The sequence below is a fragment of the Xiphophorus hellerii genome, chromosome 23 (genome assembly GCF_003331165.1).
Source record: "Xiphophorus hellerii strain 12219 chromosome 23, Xiphophorus_hellerii-4.1, whole genome shotgun sequence".
NCBI lineage: Eukaryota > Metazoa > Chordata > Actinopteri > Cyprinodontiformes > Poeciliidae > Xiphophorus > Xiphophorus hellerii.
In genome coordinates this window covers 412,753-429,564 of record NC_045694.1, presented here as the reverse complement: position 1 = coordinate 429,564, position 16,812 = coordinate 412,753, and the positions used below count along the sequence as shown (strand labels likewise).

General features: G+C 44.7%; 2 protein-coding genes across 3 annotated transcripts in view; both read right to left on the bottom strand.

The window, feature by feature from the left end:
* The window catches only part of LOC116714596 (alpha-1,3-mannosyl-glycoprotein 4-beta-N-acetylglucosaminyltransferase B), a 776,799-nt gene that overhangs the window by 392,002 nt on the left and 367,985 nt on the right, over positions 1 to 16,812 (bottom strand). The window lies entirely within an intron of this gene.
* The window catches only part of abca1b (ATP-binding cassette, sub-family A (ABC1), member 1B), a 75,854-nt gene that overhangs the window by 37,636 nt on the left and 21,406 nt on the right, over positions 1 to 16,812 (bottom strand). For both annotated transcript variants that reach the window (XM_032555222.1, XM_032555223.1), the window contains exons 30-47: positions 16,395 to 16,584; positions 15,703 to 15,797; positions 15,594 to 15,626; positions 15,411 to 15,516; positions 15,255 to 15,329; positions 14,514 to 14,683; positions 14,248 to 14,425; positions 14,041 to 14,156; positions 13,331 to 13,475; positions 13,139 to 13,262; positions 12,940 to 13,069; positions 12,737 to 12,863; positions 12,597 to 12,659; positions 12,391 to 12,497; positions 12,142 to 12,283; positions 11,924 to 12,058; positions 11,679 to 11,782; positions 11,464 to 11,556 (exon numbers count right to left, since the gene is read on the bottom strand). In XM_032555222.1, the coding sequence (XP_032411113.1) occupies positions 11,464 to 11,556; positions 11,679 to 11,782; positions 11,924 to 12,058; positions 12,142 to 12,283; positions 12,391 to 12,497; positions 12,597 to 12,659; positions 12,737 to 12,863; positions 12,940 to 13,069; positions 13,139 to 13,262; positions 13,331 to 13,475; positions 14,041 to 14,156; positions 14,248 to 14,425; positions 14,514 to 14,683; positions 15,255 to 15,329; positions 15,411 to 15,516; positions 15,594 to 15,626; positions 15,703 to 15,797; positions 16,395 to 16,584 (2,133 nt within the window). The remainder of the gene's footprint in view (positions 1 to 11,463; positions 11,557 to 11,678; positions 11,783 to 11,923; positions 12,059 to 12,141; positions 12,284 to 12,390; positions 12,498 to 12,596; positions 12,660 to 12,736; positions 12,864 to 12,939; positions 13,070 to 13,138; positions 13,263 to 13,330; positions 13,476 to 14,040; positions 14,157 to 14,247; positions 14,426 to 14,513; positions 14,684 to 15,254; positions 15,330 to 15,410; positions 15,517 to 15,593; positions 15,627 to 15,702; positions 15,798 to 16,394; positions 16,585 to 16,812) is intronic.

The window sequence follows — 16,812 nt, the reverse complement described above, 5'->3', positions numbered from 1 at the left end:
GCTTTTATTTTGAAATTTTCAGTATGCTTAATTTTAAAGTTCCAAACTAATCCCATGTGTAACATTGCTTTGGATGAAAAAGTCATATACGGCCAAAAAGAGCAATTACGTCATGTAAAATATTCAAGGCTTTTATTTTGAAATTTTCAGTATGCTTAATTTTAAAGTTCCAAACTAATCCCATGTGTAACAGTTACTGAGTTAAATCAGTTATATACAGCCCATAGCAGCAGGTAGTTCTAAAGGCCAGTTCTCAGTCCTGATCTGTTTCAACTGAGGATAGATAGAACTACAGCGATGCGTATTTGTAGTACAAATCAGCAGCCAATAGCCTCTTGAGATCCGTTGCTATGGTAAATAATGGTCTCAGCAGGGTGTGAGCTCTGAGCTCTGAGCTGTCAAACACACAATTGTGTGTTTGAGCAAACACGTTTTACTGAAAAGAAGCATTGGAAACAAATCCTTCCTGTTCAGGAACCGTAATACATATTCAAAAAGCGTTTGTAGCGTATGACAGTTCAATGTGTCTTCTGCGATAGTCCCGAGATTCATATCTGTACCTCACTCAGAGCATTTACAGCGATGAGAGAAAGAAATGTTGTGCCCAGATCTGAACCGAGATGGGCTGTCACTCTAATTTGAAGAAAAATGAGAAACTTTGGGTCGCTTAGAGGCAAATTGTGGACAAACCGTAACTGGTATCGACGAGCCGTCTTCACTTTCGAAGAGATCACAGACGTATCTACAAAATGAAATTTGAATGGCATTTCTAGGTGAATTTGTGACGACACAGAAAATCCTCAAAAATAGGGTATTTCTAGGATTTTTCCCATTGACTTATAATGGGGTTTTTTTCGTAGTGTTTTGCGAATTATGTCGCCACGTTAAGCCCAAATCCCACCACAAGTAATAGCTCCAATGGCGTGAATTTTCTGCACGTTTTGATACCTCATTTGTAGGTGTGCACCAAGCGGTATGAGCCGCATTAACGGTTACGGAAGAATAAAGAATATTAAAGAGACGCTTCTCTCCGACAATAGTAATAGGTTCCTGCCATTGCTTTGCATGGCAGGCCCCAACTAGAAAATTTCGGAAGAAATTTAGCCGGGGCCTGCCAAGGCGCGCCCGTCGGGCATGGGCCCGGCGTCGTCACGCCACAAATCGGCGTCGACGCTAAAGAACGCCGCAACGTAATCAGTGGCACGCGGAGAACCGCAAGAACGTTAAGCGAGGCGGACGTGCACCATTCAGTATTATAAAGTAAGTATATCAGCTAAAATCAGCAGAAACGCTAATGTTAGCAAAATCAATAAACTATATGCATATTCCAGTATACTGAGTTTTGGTTTTACATTCATTCTATTTAAATGTAGTTTGTTTGTGCTTACCAATGTTTTCTGGCCGGATGTCAGGCACCGTTTTCCCCTGGTCAGTTCGTCGATGTCTGGTTTTAGTTCTATTCTGTGGCAATCCGCAAAACGGCGTGTAGGTTTTCGTCAGTAATGCGCGATCTGTGCTTGGTCTTGTTTAAAGTCATTATTGAAAACATCTGTTCGCACAGATAGGTGCTTCCAAACGTGGACAAAACACGAGCTGCATGGAGTCGAAGCTGTGGCATCAAATCAGGGGGCAGTAGACGGTAAAAGTCCTCGATTGAAACATCACGGGACTTCGCTCTTTAGCTTGTTAGCTTGTCGATGTTTCAGTTTTATTCGCTGGGAAAATTAATAATCAGCTTGAGGTGACTCTGCTGCACTCTAGTGGCGAGAAGCCGTAATGTTGGTTGGTAAGAATCGGAAGGCATTATGGGATATGTAGTTTGTAGTCAATTCGTCCTCAAAACCTATTTTAAGTCAATCAATGGGGCTGTAAAACGGTGGTAGGGGGGAGAGGGCCACATAAAATGACGTAGCGGGCAACATGTGGCCCGCGGGCCTTGAGTTTGACACATGTGCAATAGAGGATCTATCTGCTGCTCATGCAAAACAGTCTATTTTAATCCCATGTGTAATAGTCATTGGGTTAAATCAGTTATATAATGCTGAAAACGCAAGTAGTTGATGTAAAAATATTCAAGGCTTTTATTTTGAAATTTTTGTTAAGCTTCATTTCAAAGGGCCAAACTAATACCATGTGTAACAGTGCTTTGGATGAAAAAGTCAAATAAAGCCAAAAACAGCAATTACCTGATGTAATAATATTCAAGGCTTTTATTTTGAAATTTTCATCAAGCTTAATTTTAAATTGCCACACTAATCCCATGTGTAACAATTGCTGGGTTAAATCAGTTATATAAAGCCAAAAAGAGCAATTACGTCATGTAAAAATATTCAAGGCTTTTATTTTGAAATTTTCAGTATGCTTCATTTCAAAGGGCCAAACTAATACCATGTGTAACAGTGCTTTGGATGAAAAAGTCAAATAAAGCCAAAAAGAGCAATTACATGATGTAAAAATATTCAAGGCTTTTATTTTGAAATTTTCAGTATGCTTCATTTCAGAGGGCCAAACTAATCCCATGTGTAACAGTGCTTTGGATGAAAAAGTCATACAAAGCCAAAAACAGCAATTACATGATTTAAAAATATTCAAGGCTTTTATTTTGAAATTTTCATTACGCTTCATTTTAAAGTTCTGAACTAATACCATGTGTAACAGTGCTTTGGATGAAAAAGTCACATAAAGCCAAAAACAGCAATTGCCTGATGTAAAAATATTCAAGGCTTTTATTTTGAAATTATTATTATGCTCCATTTTAAAGTTCCGAACTAATCCCATGTGTAACAGTGCTGTGGATGAAAAAGTCATATACGGCCAAAAAGAGCAATTACGTCATGTAAAATATTCAAGGCTTTTATTTTGAAATTTTCAGTATGCTTAATTTTAAAGTTCCAAACTAATCCCATGTGTAACATTGCTTTGGATGAAAAAGTCATATACGGCCAAAAAGAGCAATTACGTCATGTAAAATATTCAAGGCTTTTATTTTGAAATTTTCAGTATGCTTAATTTTAAAGTTCCAAACTAATCCCATGTGTAACAGTTACTGAGTTAAATCAGTTATATACAGCCCATAGCAGCAGGTAGTTCTAAAGGCCAGTTCTCAGTCCTGATCTGTTTCAACTGAGGATAGATAGAACTACAGCGATGCGTATTTGTAGTACAAACCAGCAGCCAATAGCCTCTTGAGATCCGTTGCTATGGCAAATAATGGTCTCAGCAGGGTGTGAGCTCTGAGCTCTGAGCTGTCAAACACACAATTGTGTGTTTGAGCAAACACGTTTTACTGAAAAGAAGCATTGGAAACAAATCCTTCCTGTTCAGGAACCGTAATACATATTCAAAAAGCGTTTGTAGCGTATGACAGTTCAATGTGTCTTCTGCGATAGTCCCGAGATTCATATCTGTACCTCACTCAGAGCATTTACAGCGATGAGAGAAAGAAATGTTGTGCCCAGATCTGAACCGAGATGGGCTGTCACTCTAATTTGAAGAAAAATGAGAAACTTTGGGTCGCTTAGAGGCAAATTGTGGACAAACCGTAACTGGTATCGACGAGCCGTCTTCACTTTCGAAGAGATCACAGACGTATCTACAAAATGAAATTTGAATGGCATTTCTAGGTGAATTTGTGACGACACAGAAAATCCTCAAAAATAGGGTATTTCTAGGATTTTTCCCATTGACTTATAATGGGGTTTTTTTCGTAGTGTTTTGCGAATTATGTCGCCACGTTAAGCCCAAATCCCACCACAAGTAATAGCTCCAATGGCGTGAATTTTCTGCACGTTTTGATACCTCATTTGTAGGTGTGCACCAAGCGGTATGAGCCGCATTAACGGTTACGGAAGAATAAAGAATATTAAAGAGACGCTTCTCTCCGACAATAGTAATAGGTTCCTGCCATTGCTTTGCATGGCAGGCCCCAAAGAGACGCTTCTCTCCGACAATAGTAATAGGTTCCTGCCATTGCTTTGCATGGCAGGCCCCAATAATACTTAAAGAGACGCTTCTCTCCGACAATAGTAATAGGTTCCTGCCATTGCTTTGCATGGCAGGCCCCAATGAGAGGGATAAGCAAGAAAAGAAGCCGGAAAAACTATAAAAAGCAAAACAGAACCGAAGGAATCTCCGAACACGAAAAAGCCTAGGGTGACCATATTGGACTTTGGGGAAACCAGAACACCTTACGGGGGGGGGGGGGTGCACGCACTGACGCGGCTCAGGGATTACGTGACACGCAGCGCCGTGCGCAGTGCCCTACAATGAACTGTAAGTTATGTAATGTGTTTTGAGGCAGTTGACCAAAATCCCGGACGATTTTTAAATTCCCCCCGGACATCTTTTTAGGTCTGAAAAGTAGGACATGTCCGGGAAAAAGAGGACGTCTGGTCACCCTAAAAAAGCCCCAGCAGAGGAAATGGAAGAACACGATAGCACCGAGACTATAGCTGCAAAATGGGCTCGCAGCTATCAGAGGTGATATTAAAGCCCTAAAACAAGAGCTGTGCCGGGAGCTGGTCGCATTCAAGGACGAGCTGAAGAAAGAAATGAAGGAAGAAATAATGAATCTTCGACAAGAAATAGACCGTAGGCTGTCCGAGAATGACCGGGAGCTACAGGCACAGCGAGCGGACATCAGCGAGGCACAGACACGCATAGCGGAGGTGGAGGAGTGGAAGATGGATGCTAACGAGGTGCTAACAAAGATGGTGGAACAGGGGCAGGAAAAACTAACCGATCTGGAAGGGAGATCAAGGAGGAACAATATCCGAATCTTCGGCTTACCAGAAGACGTAGAAGGGAGATCCACAGCTCCATTTCTGGAACAACTTTTTAAGAAGGAACTCGAACTCCCGGAGGGGATAGATCTCCAGATTCAACGAGCCCACCGAGCCCTCACCCCAAACCGAACCCAAATGCAGCACCGAGGTCAGTCGTGGTTAACTTTCTACAATTGAGACCAAAGAAACGATCTTGAAGAAAGCCCGGCAGAAAAAGATCCAGGTAACGGGTAAACAAATCTACTTTGACCACGACTACCCGACCGAGATTGTCCAGAAAAGAAAGGCATATTAAAAAAATATTGAAGGAGAAAGGAATATGTTTCCAGACACCACTCGCTAAAATTCAGATTCATTGGGAGAACGGAACGAAGACAGACAGGACCTGAAGGAAAGAGGCTAAACTGGGGCTAAACTGGGGCTAAACTGGGGCTAAACTGGGGCTAAACTGAGGCTAAACTGAGGCTAAACTGGGGCTAAACTGAGGCTAAACTGGGGCTAAACTGAGGCTAAACTGAGGCTAAACTGGGGCTAAACTGAGGCTAAACTGGGGCTACACGGTGGCTGAGCCTAGAGGAGCCACGGGATGGCAGCGAGTGAGAGAAAAATTACAAAGCTTCCAGTGGAAATCTTAGAATGTTTTGCTTTCAGAAGAAGTTGACTCTGCGAGAAAAGAGGATAAAATTAAAACCAACTGGGAGAGGGTTAGATATTTAAGTTGGACATGTCTAGATGGAGTGGTACCCCACAGGATGGGAGTAGGACTAGATCTAGGGACTAGGACTAGATCTAGGAACTAGGACTAGATCTAGGAACTAGGACTAGATCTAGGGAGGGGCCCTCAGTAGAGGTGAGGATCTCCTCTCCACCCACCAACTAGGATTCGGGGAAGAAGGATACCCCATGTTTGAAAGTCCGTCGGATTTTTGGTTTATGTTTAGTTAACAAAAGTTCATGCTGGTTCTGTTATGAGTTCTTTGGGAGCATATTTAAAGGGAATAGTAAATCATAGTTATGACTGATATCAAGATAATGTCGCTGAATGTGAATGGTTTGAATGCATTGAGTAAAAAAGAAAGGGTGATGACAAAACTGAAAACTGAAAAGGCACAAATTATATTCTTACAAGAGACTCCTTTATCCAAAACAGAGCATGAAAAATTAAAAAAGTATGGCTACAGGAATTTATACCACAGTTCATATAAAGAGGGGCGTAGAGGAGGTGTTGCAATATTAATTTCGAACACAATACAATTTGATTACAAAAAGGAATTAAATGATAAAGAAGGAAGATACATAATATTGAAAGGTAGAATGGAAAATGAATTAATAACCTTGGTAAATGTATACGCACCCCGGAGAGAAACAAAAACTTTTTCAAGAACCTGTTTGATTTAATAGCGATAGAAACAGAAGGGATTCTAATTTATGGAGGCGATTTAAATGTAGTTCTGAATCATAATATGGACACAACGAGTCACAAAAAAACTAAAATGCATTTAGCAAAATGTATAAATGTCTCATTAGAAGAGATGGGAATGACAGATGTATGGAGAAGCCTACATCCATTAGGAAAAGATTTTACGCATTATTCAGCTGATCATGGAGAACATTCAAGAATAGATTATTTTTTAACCAAGGTAGATAAACACAGAGTGAAGGAATGCAGGATAGGGGCGGCAGATGTTTCTGACCATAATCCAATTTATTTAAAGATATGTCTAAGTAACAGGAAAAGAAATACGATATGGAGACTGAATATGGGAATATTGAATAGTGAACAACGGAGAGAAAAAATAAAAACAGAAATAAAACAATATATTGAAGAAAATAATAACGGAACTGTAGACCCAACAATATTATGGGATGCCGTGAAGGCAGTAAACGGGAAAGTTAATAGCTGAAACTGCGCATGATAAAAGAATTAAACTACAGACATACAGGGCAAATACGGAGAGACTTAGGGAATTAGAGCAGGAATATCAGGAAACAAAAGACTCAAAGGTTTACCAAGAAACCAAGGCAGTTAAAACCAAAATAAATGACATATTACTAGGAGAGATGGAAAAAAGGAAGCAGAATTACTATGAAGCAGGTTCAAGGGCAGCTAAACTGTTAGCTAAACGAATACGCAAACAACAAACACTTAATGCAATATATAAAATTAGAAACCCCCACACAGGTGAACTAACAGATAATGCAGAGGAAATAAAGGGCATTTTTTGAGAATATTATGAGAAACTGTATACACAACCTGAATTTGCACATGTGGAGGAAATGAGAACCTTTTTAAATGCATTAGATTTACCAACAATTGGCAAACTACAAAATGAGACACTGACAGCAGCAATCACAACAGAGGAAGTGAAACAGGCAATAAATACTTTAAAAAATAATAAATCGAAAGGCAGTGATGGATACCCGGCAGAGTGGTATAAGATGTTTAGAGAAGAGTTGACGCCAGAACTTCCAGCTTCTTTCAATTGGACCCTCAATAACAATAAAATACCTCCATCATGGAGTGAAGCTACAGTATCATCTCAGTCATCCCAAAACAAGGAAAAGATCAGGAACACTGTGGCAATTATAGACCAATTTCACTGTTAAACGTAGATTATAAGATTTACACAACCATTATTTCTAATAGATTAAATACCTTTGTAGCAGAATTGATAGAGGAAGATCAAACAGGATTTATGATTACGTCAAACACATGATAATATTAGAAAAGTTCTACATATAGTAGATCAAGCGCAGCTGAAGAAACAAAGTACCTTACTAGTAAGTGTTGACGCAGAAAAAGCATTTGATTTAGTAAATTGGGAATTTCTATATAAAACATTAGAATGATTTGGATTCAGTAATAAATCAATACAGTGTATAAAGACATATCATCACCCCACAGCGAGAATTAAAATAAATGGAAGCCTGACTGACAAATTCAACATACAAAGATCAGCCAGACAGGGGCGCTGTCCATCACCTGCACTGTTCGCCCTCTTTATGGAGCCTCTGGCGCAGGCAGGACCACAAGACGATAAAATGAAGGGAGTTATAGTAAATGGAGAGGAACACAAAATAGGGCTTTTTGCAGACAATGTAATAACTTTCCTTGAACAGCCAAATGAATCGCTACCAGCGCTGATGAATCTCTTTGGAAAGTATGGTTGTCTTTCAGGATATAAAATTAATGTAACCAAAACACAAATTCTAATACTCAATTACATTCCATCAAAAGAAATTCAGGAATCATTTCCCATCAAATGGAATATGAAGGAAATTAAATACCTAGGGGTTAACATTACCAAAGGGTTATCAACACTGTATAAAGCAAATTACGATAAAATAAGCCAAGAGATACAAAAAGATATAGATAGATGGACTACTCTGCCCTTGGATCTGAACTCAAGAATTGAAACTATTAAAATAAATGTGCAAGCAAAACTTCTATATTTGTTCCAATCATTACCAATAGAGGTTCCTCTGGGACAAGATAATATCAAGATTCATTTGGGGTGGCAGAAAACCTAGAGTGAAATATGAAACTCTTCAGCTACCAAAAGACAAGGGGGGTATGGGTCTCCCAAAACTAAAGGAGAACTTCTGTGCAGCTCAGCTCAGACATGTCATATGCTGGTGCACACCACACTACATAGATATGGAGAAAGATATGGAGAAAGAGTTTGGAGGATACCCAGTTCAAAGTGTTACTGGGGATGAAGATAGATATGGGAAGATCAAGAAATACATGGATCCAATTCCAGTGTTTACACTGGAATTATGGTTCAAAACATTAAAAAACACAGGATAAAGAAAGAAATGAAAATGCTCAGGTGGGTAGCATATGATAGCGATTTCAAACCAGCAATGTATGATAAAGGGTTCAAACAATGGATAAGCAAAGGGGTCACAGGTTGGTTTACCCTTCAGACAGACGGGGAGCTGGAGAGTTTTCAGAAAATGAAGGAGAAGTATAATTTAGATAAACATGAATTTTACAGGTACCTGCAATTGAGAGAAATCAGGTGGGATCCCTCTGGAAGTGAATGGAGTGATTAAAATTGTGATAAATTCATTCAGTGGAACAAAAATTTCTCTATATAATAATCTCTACTCTATATCAAAAACTGAAGATGAACAAACATTCAACTAAGTACATAAAAGAAAAGTGGGAATCAGAGCTTAACATGACAATTTCAGATGAAGATTGGTTGGATATGTGGAAAACACCAGACATCCACCAATTCATGGATATGGAGGGAGTTCACATGGAAAAATCTAATAGGATTTTACATCACACCTAAAGTCAAGAATAGATATAAAGACACAAACATGAACCGTGGATCAATGAACGCAGATCATTCTCACATATTCTGGAACTGTCCTAAAATTGTTCAATTTTGGAAAAATGTACATGAAACAAGATTCTGGGATATGATATTCCTATGAATAGTGTGGTACTACATCTTTGCAATTTTAACAATATAAAGTAAGGGTAAAAGACAATTATCTAAGATAATGTTAACAGCTAGCCAGAAAGCTATTACTAGGAAATCGGGAGAGGCAGAACAATGGACTGGAATAATAGAAGAAATCTGCATTATGGAAAAACTGACATCGTTTGAGACTTCAGCAAACACAAAAGGAAGAAAAGTGGATGAAATGGACAACGACAAAAATAAAGAACTAGAGAAACTAGACGGGTCAAAGGTCAAATAGAGGAATAGCTCCCAAGCGAAAGTTTTATGTTATGTTATGTTGAATGTGAAGTGTTCATGTACATTGTGTATGTAAACAAAAGTGAAAAATACTAATAAACAGTTAAATGATTAAAAAAATTAAAAAAATTGTAATATGCGTTGTGCCATCAAGATGATTTAAGATTCAAAGAACCGGGAAAAATATGACAATTGTTTAAATTAAATTATGTGCTCAAATTAAATGCATTAAAATAAATAATCCAATGAATTTTGTTGTTGAGAAATAATTTAAAGTGCTAAAGAAAATATAGAAAAATAATCTCCAAATTAATTTGAAAACTGCTTCAACAGCAAGAACCAGAATCTGCCCTCCATATTGTAACAAATAAACAATCATAACCGTTTATCTTTGGACGAACTACCGATCTGTTTTTATTCCTCCCGGACGCATCAGAACCAGTCTGAGTCCAGTCTGAGTCCGGTCTGGGTCCGGTCTGGGTCCGGTCTGAGTCCGGTCTGAGTCCGGTCTGGTCCGGTCTGGGTCCGGTCTGAGTGTTTTGGGTTTTGTTGAAGCCATAGAGGAGAATCCTGATCCACTGGGTTCACTGGTTGTTAATGGGAAGAGGAGCTTCAGCCCTGAGCGCTGGAGATGGAAATATTTTCACACTAAATATTTTCACACTAAATGTGTCTCCAGTGCCGCCTGGTTTCTTCTTCTGCTCATTAGAGCTCATTAACTACTGACGGCACATCACTGCCACCATGTGGTGGAAACTTGTATTGTATCTGAGCGCCTGAATTCCGACGACTGGTTTTTGTGAACTTTACCACACCGTGACCCACTGGTAAAAACATGGGGGTTCTTGCGGACCTCTAGGCAGCGCTGGCGGACCAAATGTGGGCTGCAGCATTATGGTTAAGAATGGCTGCCCTAAGCGTCGGAGGAGAACGGCCCTTATCAAGAAGAGTGCCAGATTAGTGGGGACCGCACAGACTGGATCATCACTGCAGGCAGAACATAGATGGGAAAACTGACGCCACAGGTCTGTTTTCACATTGCTGACCAGTACAAGGTGCCCTGTGTCTGCCAGGAGCTGAATATCCAATCAGCTGCTGCTCAGGCCTCCTGGTGGCCACAGCCGGAGTCAGTCCACCCAGCAGAGAAAGCAAATCTCTCCTGGTCCGATGACACAGACTCTGTAGAAGTGGGAGCCACAGCTGTGCTGGCCAATACAGAGCTACCAGCAACATCCTCCCAAGAGTAGGCGAATCAGAGAAAGGGGCAAAAAGTGCCTGTAAGCCAAATGCACAGCTCCAGCACATTTATGCGTTTGGAGCGACCCTGTCGACACCAGCGACCCAGAACCTCCTGGTGTTACCACACCGCCGCCTTCCCATGGAGCTAGCGTCTGTCGTGAGCACCTCTCTGTAACAAGTATGTCATTCACCCTTTAAACAGACAGGTAAGCCGTCATGGAGGATGAACCTCAAAACACAGAAAGAAAAGTGGCTGAGATGGAATCAGGCAGCTCTTCTCCAAGCAGGCAACTCGTATCGTGAGATGTATTCGCTCAGGAAGCCGGTCAGCGAAGTCTGGAAGAACCTTCACTCTACAGGCCTGCAGAGGAGGGAGGGGTGCCGTCACACAGAGTGAACACCCTGCAGAGGCAAGTCTGGGAATGCAGCAATGTTCTGCTGAATACGTGCATGAAAATATGCATCTGTCAGGTCTGTTGATGTAAACCGCTCTCGCCTCGCAACAGCCTGTAGAACCTCATAAGTGTATGAAAGGGCAGAGCTTCATCTGGTGGCACAAAGAGCGAGGCCACAGATCCAGCCTGCCTTGACCCACTCATGCATAGACACAACCATCAGCAAAGGGAACATTCAGTGCTCTCAGCACCACCTGCTGGCGGTCAGTAGGCATGACAGAACCTCTAAAAACTAAGCGCTCTTATTCTGAAATCCAGCTGCGGTACCTGTTCTTCAGGTGTTGGACGCTGCCGAGACATCGGAACCTGCCGTTCACCATGATGGCCATCCTGGTGCAGAGAGCCTCACACTCCTCCATGCTGCAGCGCGGACACACACACACACACACCCACACACACACACACACACACCCACACAGTCAGTGACGCTGTCCTCCGTCCCTCTGCTGGGACAGACTGAAGACACACTGAGGACGTCTCACCTGTGTGAGGTGAGGACGATGGAGCGGCCCTCCTTGATGACGCTGTGGATGCAGTTCCAAAGGGCCCGTCGGGCCCTGGGGTCCATCCCTGTGGTCGGCTCGTCCTGCAGAACAGGTGGAGGAGGGGGCGGGGCATCCTGATCACACCTGAAGCTCTTCTTCTGCTACTTGGTGTGTGTGTGTGTGTGTGTGTGTGTGTGTGTTGGTCTGCAGCTGCAGCTGAGCATGGTGGCGGTGTGTTTTACCAGGAAGACCACAGGGGGCGCTCCAATCAGAGAAATGGCAGTGGACAGCTTCCTCAGGTTTCCCCCGCTGTAGCTTCCTGCTCTCTTATCGGCGTACTTCAGCAGACTCAGCTTCCTGATGCCCCACTCCGCCACCTGCCAACAAAACAACAGCCAATCAGAGGCCAGCACCACAGCCCCGCCCAGCAGGTGTGTCACCACGTGTGACCGGGACTCACATCGCAGACCTCCCCCTCTGGGACGCCTCTGAGGATGGCGTACAGCTCCAGGTGCTCTCTTCCTGTCAGCAGCTCGTTGATGGCGTCAAACTGAGGGCAGTAGCCCATGTTCCGGTGGACGTCCTCGATCTCCCGCAGGATGCTGCAGACACACAGGAAGCAGGATGAGAATTTCCTGTCCCACAGGGTGATCACTTCCTGTCCCACGGCGCCCTCAGGTGGTGTTAGTGGACCCAGCGGGTCCCTCACCTCTTGCCGGCCAGGAAGGCCTCTCCGCTGGTCACCAGGGTGTCTCCTGTCAGCATCTTGAAGGTTGTGGTTTTCCCAGCTCCATTCACACCGAGCAGACCGAAGCACTGGACCAGAACCAGGCAGAACCCAACAGAACCAGACAGACAGGATGTAAGTCAGCTGCAGGTTCTGGTTCTCCCCCTGCAGCAGGAAGTCAGCCTCACCTCTCCAGGAGGAATCCCGACACACAGCCGGTCCACCGCTGGCTTCTGCTTCCGCTTGAACACCTGGAGGACAAAAACCAGGTCAGGTGTTTAAACCAGTTCAAATGTTGGACCTGTCCAGGTGTTGGACCTCTCCAGACCTTGGTGAGCTGCCGGAGCTCCAGGATGTCCCCCTGTCCCAGGCCCTGGACGATGCGGTGTCTCTCACGCGCCACGTCCTCGTCCTCCTCTCCCAGTGGTCCCAGTTTGGTGAGTTTGCTGACGGGCCTTCACACAGAAACACTTCAGGTAACATCAAACTGACCCAGGTGAGCTTCCAATGAGGATCAGAACCAGACCTCACCTGGGCTTGATGCAGAACCTGTACTGGATGAGGATGGTGATGATGAAGAAGACCACGCCCTCCACCGCCATGGCGAACAGGTTCTTTCCCACCATGTCCCAGTCCAGGGGCGACCGGAACCTGTTCTCACCTGGAACACAACAGCAGTCATCTACCTGGCCCAGGTGGGGAACACCTGGAGCGGAGAGCTGCGTCTCACCGAATCTCTCGAGGGCGTCGGCCATCGCCTGGTTCTTCACCATGTCGATGAGGCCGCGGCCGAGGCAGAAGTGAGGGAAGACCAGCAGGACGTTCTTCAGGATGTCGTTGATGCCGCCGATCTCCTGGAGGAAACAGGAAGTCAGATCTACGCCCACGCTCCACCTGAAGGCCAGGCGAGAGGAAGACTCACGTGGTCGCCAAACAGCTCCATGACGAAGGTGGAGATGCTGCCGTTGATGCCGATGAGGATGTTGACGCTGGTCAGGACCACGTAGGCCGTGCTGGGGATCTTGAAGAAGAAGGAGGCCGGGTACATGAGGGGCGTGATGGACCAGCTGGAGAGCAGACACAGACCGTCGGAACCAGAACCAGGTCCAATACCACAACCAGAACCGGCAGTTCTGGTTTTAAACTAGAGCAAATCTTTCCATCATCTGCTGCATTTGGACTCTTCATCTTCCCATCCTTTATTTCTCTGACTTTCTCTCTGTTCTTGGGCGTCCATTTTACTGAGACGAACTGACCGGACCGCATTTCCCAGCATGCACTGCGCTGGAGACACGACGGATAAGAAACTTTTCCCTCAATGAAACCTGGAGCTGGACAGGTGAGGGCTGGTAAAGACTTGTAAAGCTTTGATGAAAAACTACAAGTTCCTCTGGCAGATTAGTTCATGTTACAGGAAATGAGATTATTTCACTTAATCTGAGTGAAATAATCTGCTAGCAGAACTTTTTCATCAATACGAAGGATTACTGACTTAAAGCAAATGAACTAAGATATTAGCATTAGAAGCTAGACAAAAATACCTGGTAAAGTTTGTGTTTTTGCAGTGCAGACAAGGTAAACATTGATGTACATTCTATGCGGTTCTGTTCTGTGTGGTTCTGTGGTTCTGACCCGTAGAGCAGCAGCAGCAATGCCAGAACCGGCAGGTTGCTGGAGGAGACATAGGCTTTCTGCTGGAAGCAGATGAAGATGAGGATGACGAGTGTTGCCGGGACGCAGTAGTTGCACTGCAGAGAGAGACAGAGATGTCAGCGGGCGTGGCTCTGGGCGGGGGGGTGGGGGTGGGGGGTAGGGGGGTGGGGGGCTTAGCGACCTCACCATGTCCCAGGTGAAGTTGGCCAGCCAGTAGAGCAGCGGATGCACGCCGCTGATGAACTGCATATGTTTGGCTTTGCTGACTCGCTCCTGGATGAGGAAGACTACGAAGCTGGCCGGGACGAAGGACATGGCGAAGATCACGCAGATGGACACCAGGACATCCACCGAGGTCGTTACCCTGGAAACCAGCACCAAAAAACAACAACAGGTGGGGTTCACTCAGGTGTGCTTTTCCTCCAGGTGTGTGTCCAGGTGTGTGTACTCACAGCGCCACCTGGGACAGCTGCTCCTTGGTCAGGTTGAGCGGGTGGTTGAAGGAAGTGATGCCGTAGCGACCGGGCTCCGCACCTGGCGGCAGGTTGGCTCTCAGGACGCCGTTGCTCAATACGTTGATGAAGGCAGTCACACTGTGCCAACCTTTGTTGTTGAACCAGATCTGAGGACAGTCAGGAGGACACACCTGTAGGTCCACCTGTAGGTCCACCTGTCGGTGTAGCTGCTCAGTCAGCTCAGGTCTCACTCTGCCAGGTGTTTGTCTCACCTCAGCCTCCTCAGAGTGTTGATTAGCGTTTATCTGCTGCTGGTTCCAAACCTTCTGGGTTTGGAACCAGCAGCAGAACTGACCTGAGCTCAGTTTCACCTGAACCAATCGGACTGCAGCTCCACCTCTGAGCCTCGCTGAACCGCCTCACCTCTGCGCTCCAACCTTTCTCTGCAGTTCTCAACAGAACCAGCATGGCTGCAGAGAACGGTTTGGACCCACTCCATAACCGATTATTACTGTAATGAATGAACCTGAATGAGCCACCATGCTACTGCTGCTAGCAACGTAGCTTTGGTGAAACCGTCCAAACATGGTCATCAGGAAGGCTGACAAAACACAAAAACCTTTTTTCTGTTTTTCTGAACCCGTCAGGATTCTTCAGACGGTTCGTTTTCACTCAGGCTAAAACTCTTCCTGGGGGAAGATCAGGCAGAACCGGAGCAGAACCCGGTTCCGGTCATACCTTCACGTTGTTCTTGGTGTCCAGCCCGTTGATGAAGCCGGACAGATTGTCCAGGAACCGGTCTGCAGCAGAACCCTGCAGAAAAAGTCCAGTTTCATTCCTGAAGGACCAGCAGAAGCGCCTCTGAGGTCCAGAATGTTCTGGTTCTGGTCTGACCTTCTGTAACTCAAAAACCTTTCGGACTCTCTCGATGGCGTCGTCGACCTCATTGGCTGCAGGAAGGACCTGTGTGCTCCTGGCGCCCAATGAGAAGCCTCCGTATCTGCAGACAGAGAGAACACCTGAGCGGCTGCCGACCCAGGTCCGACTGAACCGTCTGAAGCAGAACCAGAACCACACCTGAACTCGTTGACCCACACTTTGTTCTTCAGGCTGCAGAGGAGAGAGAAAGCTTTGAGTCCAGCAGCTGCTCAGGTGAGTTTATCCAGGTGAGTGCTGATTGGCTCACCTCTTCCCGATGATGTCAGCGTACGTCTTCACCAGGTAGTCCGAGACATTCCGTCCTGTCAGGTTCTGCAGAGTGTCTGAGCTGCTCAGCTTCATCTGGACCCAGACAGAACATGAACAGAACCGCCGTACCCACAAAGAACCGGGTCACTTAATGTCATTATTATTTAATAACTAAATTAAATAAATGAACCCCTGAAATAAAAACAAATGAAGTTTTTAAAGCGAAGCTTAATTTATTTATCACATTATTATGTTTTATTTTGTAAAGCTACTTTACGTATTTCATGGATGTTATTTTTTAAAACTTTGCCTCCTACTTTGACTATAATAAGAAATATTATTAGAACCTGAAAAAAATGGAGTTAAAAGCTAAAAGTCCATAAAACACCTAACAGCTTTACAAAATACAAAAGTTATGAAATAAACAATTAAATAAATGCATAAATAAGTGAGTTCATTTATTTGATGGAGTTTTTATTTATTTTCATAATGGTTCTGAAATATTTCATCACATCCTGCTGTAGTTTGCTTGTTGTTCCACTAGATGGCAGCAGCAGGTGGTTCTGTTCTGTTTTGGTCCAGAACCGGTTCTCAGAGGGAATCAACCTGAAGGTTTAGTGGATTTTGCTGCTGATGGGGGGAGACCCCGTACCCTGACCCCTGACCCCGTTATCTCCGTGTGGCTCTGACCTCAGGCGGCGGCAGACCGCCGGCTCCTGCCGGGCAGTCAGGCAGCATCCTCTTCCTGCCGTCGCAGGTGCAGGAGCAGGCCGGTGATGGATGCTCCATGGTCCAGTTCCTGGAGCTGAACAGCTGCTTGACGCTGTCAGGGACCGGGGGGGTGCTCCAGTCATCGTCCCCCATGGTGCAGGGCGCCTCCCTGACAGGCGCCAGAAACAGACAGGCCAGGAGTCAGGAGGAGGCGGAGCCAGGAGGGAAGAGGCGGAGCCATGAAGGAAGAGGCGGAGCCAGGAGGGAGGAGGCAGAGCCATGAAGGAAGAGGCGCAGCCAGGAGGGAGGAGGCAGAGCCAGGAGGAAAGAGGCGGAGCCAGGAGGAAAGAGGCGGAGCCATGAGGGAAGAGGCGGAGCCATGAGGGAAGAGGCGGAG